The sequence below is a fragment of the Notothenia coriiceps genome, unplaced genomic scaffold (assembly GCF_000735185.1).
Source record: "Notothenia coriiceps isolate Sejong01 unplaced genomic scaffold, NC01 NC01_scaffold00036395, whole genome shotgun sequence".
In the NCBI taxonomy this organism is placed as follows: Eukaryota; Metazoa; Chordata; class Actinopteri; order Perciformes; family Nototheniidae; genus Notothenia; species Notothenia coriiceps.
In genome coordinates, this window is record NW_011369096.1 from 1,018,688 (window position 1) to 1,027,264 (window position 8,577).

Below are 8,577 nucleotides of genomic sequence, written 5' to 3' on the forward strand. Positions count from 1 at the left end.
TGGTGTCAATAGTTCAATAAATGTGTCTCCAGGTAGAATTGTTTAATGAGAAATTCACATTATGTTCTTGTTTCTACATTATAAATAAATAAAAATAGGGACTGGGAGTGGATACAAAGTGATATTATTCGACCTGGGCTTGTTCAAATCACATCACCAATGAGAAGGTGGATTGGGGAAGGTTGCGTTTCAGAATTAAAGTTATAACCAATCTCTGTTCCCTCACACTTAATTTGCTGCTGACCAGTGGCGGCTGGTGGAAAATATTTTTGGTGGGGCTGTTGATATAGTGAGTAAAACATTTTTTTTGGGAAGAAATGACCCCTTAAATTGGGACTTCTGGTGATGTAATGGCCCCATAAAATCGTGGTTCTAGGGCCAGGAACAACCAGGCTGAGTCGGGCTGAGTATGCTAAACTAGAGAGAGAATCGCTGGCAAGGGGGCTACAACTACAACAGAATGAACATATTTGACCGTGATTTAATTGTAATACACGTTTCAAAATGATGCCGAAGTAACAACATACTGATACCGGATAGTAAAAACCATGAATTAAGGCTTTGACAAGTCTGCAGACAGACGGCAGGCGAAAAACCTTTTAAAATGCGTGTTTTCTAATGGAGATTTGGCTAAGCTAACGTTGTAAATGCTCCGACCGTCCACACTCACAACAACGGCCTATACAGACATAAATAAACCAGCGACTGTATTCGCCATGACACAGGCAGTATGTGGTTTGTACTTGTTTAACTTTTGTCTAGTTTCTGAACAGATATGAAGAGCTGTGAGCTCTGAGTGCTAAGAGCTAACGGCTGTGTTGTTTTTCTGGGGAGCTCATTGAAGATGACGTCACGGCTCCGCCTACACTGCGTTACTATAGATACTACCCCAGTTCCTCACGAGTCTAAAAAACAACTCACGTCAACGCACGTAAGCAATGTGGGCGCCAACGTGAGCGCTCTCGTGACCAAAATATTTGACGGCGCTGATTGGCTGAAATTATGTTTCGGCGGCACAGTTTCTATTGAGACTTTTGCAACGTGCTGGTTGCTGCTGTTTGGCTCGGGGGCAGCGCCCCGTAATGATAAACTAATGCCAAGGGCAAGGCCAGGCAGGAAACATGTGACTTATCAGTAACTTTAGACATCGTAACACAATTTTAAACAAGATTTTATTGTAGATTATACATTTTACTGATACCAATTGTATGATATTTACCTTGTTCATTCAAAATATAAAATATATATATTTTTGAAATATATATTTTTTGAAATATTATTATTTTTTTATTTAATTTTTTTTTGTATTTTTTTTTTTTGTATGTGGGAAGAAGTGGGGCGGCGCCCCTAGCACCCCTATGGGCCGGCCGCCACTGGTCCTACACTATATTTTTCAAATATAGCATGATAGGTCCACTTTAAGTTTCAATTATGGTTTTGTTTTATTCCTCACAAATGGCACAAATTCATCTAGGGAATTGATGGTGGATTGCTATACAATGGTCAAGATTACAACCATTGGGGCTACAGCCCAGGGGAAGCTTTTACGAGTCTTGAGTAAATCCAAATAATGTTTGAAGCAGCTCACAGGCAGAATCGTAGTTAGTCTGTCCTCATACTTGCCAGGAGGCAGCGAATAATACAAAACAAAACAGCCAGGTTCATCCATCCAAGTGTGCCACATTTGCATGATTAAATAGACCCAAAGATATAATGTGAACTTGGAAAGACGACGTGAGTCCTGTCCAATAAAGAGAACATTTGTGACATATGGAAGTAATGCCTCAAAGTCAGTTATGGTGCATGCATGATTTAACGAAATAAATAAATAATATAGTCAATAACTCTCAGTGTATCCCCTGTGAGGTGGTTATTAGTTTTCGCTCTCATCCTTCATACCCTTTCAAATCTATCTCAATCACCCGGCATACTATGCTCTATTGGATTTGCGTGGCAGAAATAGATTTGCTAACTTTCACAAAGCAAGGTGGTGAAATGTGCGAGCGGAGGACATTAATGTGAGCACCGTGATTAACATGATGGGGTTGTAGGTAGAGAGCAGATTGATGCAGCACTCATTATTTTTTCCTACTGTTCATTAGCAATTTCTGAACCGTAGGCTCTTAGTGCTGTTTTAAAAAAGAGAGAAACACCATCCATCATTTTCAGACTGTTGGCTTTAACCTGCATCGTGCAATTATTCTTTCTAGCACTTGACTCAATTGTCTCGCTTGCTTGATCAGTTGGAAAGCCTTTTAGCTCATCCACTAAAAGATGTATGGAGAGGATTTACATGTGTCTATGTAAAAGGGATCGGAAATGTATTCCATGGCAGACCATTGAATATTTCCTTACTACTCGCCGCTAATTCAATACTAATCTAGGTTAATACACAGGAGACAAGCTCTCTAAGGGGAAGTAAAAGGTTAAGTGTACCACTTAGGCCCTTGTGCTGTGGGTGAGTTATCACAAACAATTGTCACTAACCCGAGAGTCAGGCATCTATTGTCTTGGCCAGCCACTCTGAGTGGCAATCGAAGGCTCAAGTAGTGACTATATATTCTATTGGCTCATTTAACAAGCAACAGATTCAGGAGAGCTAATTAAAGAGCAATCAGTTGAATCCTTAAGGTTTCTAATTGCATCCCGGGGACCAAAGGGCTATGAACTAAAAGAGGAGAGTAGGAAATTAAACTGGATTTATATACTGTATATAAAGAAAGAAAGATTTAATAAAGTACTCTGAGGAACAATCACACTTTGACTGTAACAGGAACAGTATAAATATTAGGATAGGGAGATTTAGAGCCAACTGATATGTAATAATCAGTGTTGGGCAAGTTACTTTTAAAAAGTAACTAGTAATAGTTATAGTTACTTCTCTCAAAAAAGTAACTAGTTACTTTATTAGTTACTAAATTATAAAAGTAACTAGTAACAAGTTACTTTACTTTACTTTAAAAATAATAACAATAAAAATACAAGTTTTCGTGTTGTTTTTTGCTGACTAGTTCTCTGAAGGCAACAGACTTGACCGTTGCGATGGGCAGCATGTCCTCAACAACATACCTGGCAATCAATCTATTTAGTTGACTCTGGGTGACATGTGGCGATTTGAAAGAATCGTTTTTTGGCTGTTTAGATGGTGTTGCTCCATCTGGGTCACTGTCGGTGGTTGAGACGGTGGGGTCTTTGGCGACTAGTTTTATAGCCCCATGTACATTAGTTAGGTGCTTCAGGAGATTGGCATTGCTGTTATTTGATGTGGACAATGCTTTCTGTCCTGCACACAGTTTACATTTTACCGTAATATGTTTTGCGACCTTTATCCCCACAAATTGAAAATAGTGGTTATATCTCCAAGTTGTAAATGCGCTGCTGCTCTCGCTGATACTTGCATCTGCCATTGTGTGTGTGTGTGCTGGTGGTGGTGAGCGTTGCCGTGTGTGTGTGTTAGCATTAGCAAGTGTTTGTGTGTATGTGTATGTTCCCCATAAGGCAAGACCCGCCCAACTCTGTCTCTGATTGGCTTACCCTGAAATGTTACCCCGCGTTAACCAATCATCACTCCTCTCTGGTTACTTTCACTTTTCAATGGTGCTGTGAGAGGACATCGCTGTATTCCCCTGTAAGTTACATCTGCAGGGAGATTTGGTTCAGTTCCATCACATAATGTAACGCACCCATTTAAATCACAGTAACTATAACGGCGTTACTTAATGGGAATAGGTAACTAGTAACGCTATTAGTTACCGCAAAAAGTAGTTACAGTAACGCGTTAGTCCCAACACTGGTAATAATGTTACACTATAAATGTAAAATGGAATACCTGTAGGCCTATCACACACTGTAAAACTTAATAAGTTGTGGTAACTTAGAAAAAGTATGCAAAACTCGTTTCAATAAGTAAGTTAAGTTAACTTACTTATTGTGAGTACGAACAACTTGTGTATTCTAGGTGTGCTTCAATTGATTTTGAGAAGTACAGTTGACAAAAACCTTTTAAGTTATGTAAACTTATGTAAACTAAATTGTGTAAACTTATGTAAACTAAGTTATGTAAACTTATATAAACTAAGTTGTGTAAACTTATGTAAACTAAATTGTGTAAACTTATGTAAACTAAGTTACGTAAACTTATGTAAACTAAGTTATGTAAACTTAAAAGGCATGCTTTGTATTAACCAATTTTTTTGTATTTGTGTGAACTCAATGAACAAATTAAACTTAAATATACAAATCACCAGAACTTAACCCTTTTAAATTTGACTAACTCGTAATTTCTAAGGTTTACTATTAAATTAAACAAACTAATTCCTGCTAACTAAGATAATTGTACTACAACAAATCTCTAAACACGTTGTGTAAACTCCCAACAATCTCCAAAAAGAATGCATTAAAAACACAAATTGATTCAGTTGCAATATAACATTTATTTTCAAGTGCCAACAAACAGTGCTTTTTAAGTACTAAAAACCCTTATCTTAATAAAAACAGCAGTGCACAACACACCAATTGTAAACTTTTAAAATCTATAATGACCACTATGAAGAAGAGTACTTTAAAAAAACAAACATTGTACTTTGCTCTCAACAATTAACAGAGTTATAACAGTGTCCCCATAGTAACAAACTTTTGTCATAATATTTAACAGTGCAACTTTTTTAAGTGCCAAGTTCTATCTGATAGCTGATGACTATCTTGACTAAGGTCTAATCCAATAGAGCGTTTCGTAGCGTTAATAGCTTAGGTGAGAGGGTTTTGGTTCCCAGTCCAAGCATCACTCTTTGAAGGAACATCAGAGTATTTGCCATGCATTTTGGGTAGTCTAAATGCAAAGCATACAATTCAGGCCAAATAACAGGGCAAACAGCGTTGTGGAAAGTTGTTTGAGTATTTTCCATTCCAAATACCTGCCCCTCGAAGCACAAATGTTCAGGTGCAGTGGGAGATGGCTTGAGTTGCATTGGAGCGTGTGGACCTCCTGGAGGACTGTCTTCGTGGAGACAGTCAGGCACCACCAACGGTGGGGACGGATGGGTTAAGGGCCTCAATCTTCGTTGTATCCCTGCAAAGAAAAACCACGTTATTTAGGAATATCATGCTACTATTAGAGTAGTCTTCCTTATGAAAACATTCATGTTGCATTGCTTTGAAGTATTTGCTTTCAAAAATGTAGGGGCCAAGGTGTTCTTTACCACGTCAAACGGCGTTGGCGGGTAACATTATACCAAAGTAAGGTTCTGGAAATGTGGTTATTGAGGAACTAATGGCTATGGAGCATAACAGCTGGTAACGCGTAACATTTTTTACAACCTCATGTTTCTAATCTTAAGGACTTCCCTGGGTCAGGGAATTGGACGAGGAGGTGAATAGAAGACAGCGCGAAGTTAGGGATCTGCGTGGCGGTCTGGCCTCGTGCGTTGTTCGGGGTGGTTGAGTTGGAGAGATCAAAAGATTAATTTTGGTGTTCAAAATACGTGTTTTACCTAAAGATTCATGACCAGGGTCTAGATTTAAATGAGGTGTAAAATAAATTCCGTTCCTAGCTGTATAGCAATTCCATAGCATAGTTGTCCTCAGACACTTTACAGAAACCTCTTGGAGTATATGTTACAACGGGCGTGTATGGGGGGGGGTGGGGGGGACGAGGTACGGTTTGAGAAATACTTGAGGAAGCATGCAAATGAATGTTTTTCATAGAAGGAGCGTATCTAATGAGGGGTAGCGGAGGATGATTTCGGAAATGACGGTGGTTCTTGCAGGTAACAACTGGAGGATGAGGGGGCCCGGCAAGTCCGTCAGCCGGTTGGGTGGGGAGGTGCGGTGCTCAGCGAGACAGGTTGGGAGGGGATGGTCCAAGCTCAAGTGCAAGCAAGGCTGGCCGAGGGGCCGGAGCGACATGGGTCCTCAACGCGGTGCAGGCTTTTCGTCTATTGGATGACATCCTTATATCTCTCGTTAACCAGGAGGAACACATTATCCGATCGGTCAGGCCCCCAGCGTGCTGCAGAGGACTTCCTGGAAAACAGAACCTCTTTGTGAAGGCGGAGAAATGCGCATTCGCATGTCCAAACATCAGTCTCATTCCTGGGGCTACATCGTTGAGGGAGGAAGATTAGGGCGCGAGCCCCTGAAAGATCCAAGCCAGTGGCAGGGTGGCCAAAAAAACAAACCTCAGTGAAAACAGCTTCAAACAGTTTCTGGTTTCGGCCAAATTTCTACTGCGGCGCTTCATTCAGAGACTACAGCCAGAGTGGCGGGCCCCGCTTTAACGGCAGACTCACTTCCCCTAACAACTGGCTTTTCCTGATCCCCAGAAGGCGATGCAGCCTTCTCGGAGCTAAAGAAGACTCCCCCTTCACCAACTGGCCCTGTGCTCATCCACGCCCTGATTCCTTACTCGCAGTATCGTCTGTGGAGGTTGATGCCTCCAAACGCGGTAAGGCGCAGTTCTTTCCAGCCTCGGAAAGAGACCAAAAATACACCTGTGGCATTTTTTCTCCGCGGCCTCAACCCTCCAGGCTGAGAAAAACTATGAAACGTGGGGTAAGCAGAGAGGCTGCTGGCCTGTTCAAAACTTGCCCTAAGAGGAGTGGAGACACTGGCTGGAGGGAGCTGGCTACCTTTTATTGTATGGACCAGAGCCCACAAAAAACTTGGCTTACATCCAAACTGCCAAGCGCCTTTAACTCCCCGTCAGGCTTCGATGGGCCCCTCTGTATTGTCGGTCGCTTCTCATTCCACCCTTACCTACCGCCCAGCGGTGCACGGAACCTCCAAGCCGGAAAGCTCTCTCCCTCCGCAGTTTGCTTCCGAAAGAAACCAGCTGGCCGGTCCAGACACCATCCTGTTTTTGCTCCTGCGTGGATAGGCGGCTGTTACTTGGGAGATTGAGTCACTTGTTTTACAGGAGGCTCAGCAGGCGCAGCCTAACCCAAGGTAACTGCCCAGCTACATAATCTCCTTTGTGGGCCTATGCTCTGTCCGGCTCCACAAGGTACTGGGCAGTGGGCACACGCCTCCCGTCTGCTCGCTGTCCATCCTGGTTCCATCGCCACTGTTTAAATCCTCAGACAGGCGGTTCTGGTGGCCCCTTCCATGGCTCAAGACACCAAGGGTCTTTGTTGCTTGGCCTGTACAGTATGTGCCCCGCCCAAGTCCTCGCACCCAACCTCCCCTGCTGGTCCTGGCTTCGCCCGCTGCCAGTACCTAGTACCCCATTCCCGGTCGCATGTGGCCTTCGGATTTTGTTACTGGCTTCCACTCTCACCAAGGTAACTACCATCATCCTAACTATTGTGGGACAGATTTCCCAAAGATGGTAACACTTTGTTGCTCTCGCGCCCCAAGCTTCCCAGCAGCCGCGAGAGGCTGCAGATCTTCTGGTCAACCCAACGTTGTTCGACCTAAGCATGGAATCCCCACCGACCATCGTTTCTGGACCCGGGGTCCCCCAGTTCATTTCCCCACGTTTGGAAAGTCTTCTGTCTGGTTGTCTCTGTGTGTAGCTATCCGGTGAGCTGTGCGTCGGGTTTATTCCATCGGCTCAAGACAAACCGGCCAAACGGAGACGGGCCCCCAAACCAGGACCTGGGAGGGCAGGCTTCTCCCGCTGTGTGGCTTTCCAGGAACCCCTCCCTTCATGGTGGGCCGCAGCATCTGGCCATGGATCGAAGTATGCCCACAACTCCCTGCAAATGCAGCCACAGGTATTTCACCTTTTAATTGTGCCATGGGTTTTCAAGCCAACCTGTTTCCAGCAACAGAGAGGAAGTTGCTGTTCTTCTCACATTCAGACCCAGCCCTTGCGACGCTGTCGTAGGGTGTGGAGGAGCACTCCGAGCCGCCCTGGCTTCCGTTCCGGCTGGGCCCGCCAACCGCCTCCATCGGCAGACGCGTAAAGCAGGAACACCGGGCCCCCCCAACTACTTGCCAGGTCAGAGTGTGTTGGCTTTCGCTCCCCAAAGACCTCCCACCAAGACAGAGTCTAAAAAAGACTCGACGCCACGTTATGTTCGGCCCCGTTCATCATCCGAGCTCTGTTGTTAAACCCATCTGGGGCAGTCCAAGCTTGCCAAGGCTTCCCCCACCAGGCATGAAGGTTCAGCCCCTACTTTTGCATGTTTCTACTGCTAAACTGTTGGCCAGCAGCCCTTGTCTCTCCAAGTGATCCTTCCACCCCCGCCGCATCATCCGATGGTCAGCCACAACCTACAACCGTCCAAGCCGCGATTTGGACGTCTTCGTCGCCGTGGAAGGGGATACAAATTATCTCCCGTGGATTGGGAGGCGCCTATGGGCCTGGAGGAGAGGTCCTTGGGTTCCCCCGGGCCCGAAAACCATCCCGACGACGCGTCCCCCGTGTACGGGACTTCGCACCAGGATAACCTGGTAGACTGGTAGAGCCAGGTAGCCGCCTGGAGGCGTCCGCTTAAGGGTAGCTGTGGTGGCTGGTTTCCCCATCTTTCCAGCCCGCCTCCTTGGGGATGTTTTGCCGCTTTGCCGCTGTTGTGTGGGCGTGGTGGCTGTCCAGCTCCATGGCCTCCCCCGGCCTGCAGCTGCTGCAATCAGTGT

The 8,577-nt window shown here is 44.7% G+C and overlaps 1 protein-coding gene across 1 annotated transcript in view; it reads left to right on the forward strand.

The window, feature by feature from the left end:
* Positions 1-8,577, forward strand: part of LOC104963631 (uncharacterized) — a 51,061-nt gene that overhangs the window by 35,815 nt on the left and 6,669 nt on the right. Inside the window, exons 7-12 of the mRNA XM_010792242.1 lie at positions 6,324-6,442; positions 6,875-6,942; positions 7,077-7,215; positions 7,512-7,712; positions 7,826-7,939; positions 8,155-8,394. Coding sequence (XP_010790544.1) covers positions 6,324-6,442; positions 6,875-6,942; positions 7,077-7,215; positions 7,512-7,712; positions 7,826-7,939; positions 8,155-8,394 — 881 coding nt within the window. The remainder of the gene's footprint in view (positions 1-6,323; positions 6,443-6,874; positions 6,943-7,076; positions 7,216-7,511; positions 7,713-7,825; positions 7,940-8,154; positions 8,395-8,577) is intronic.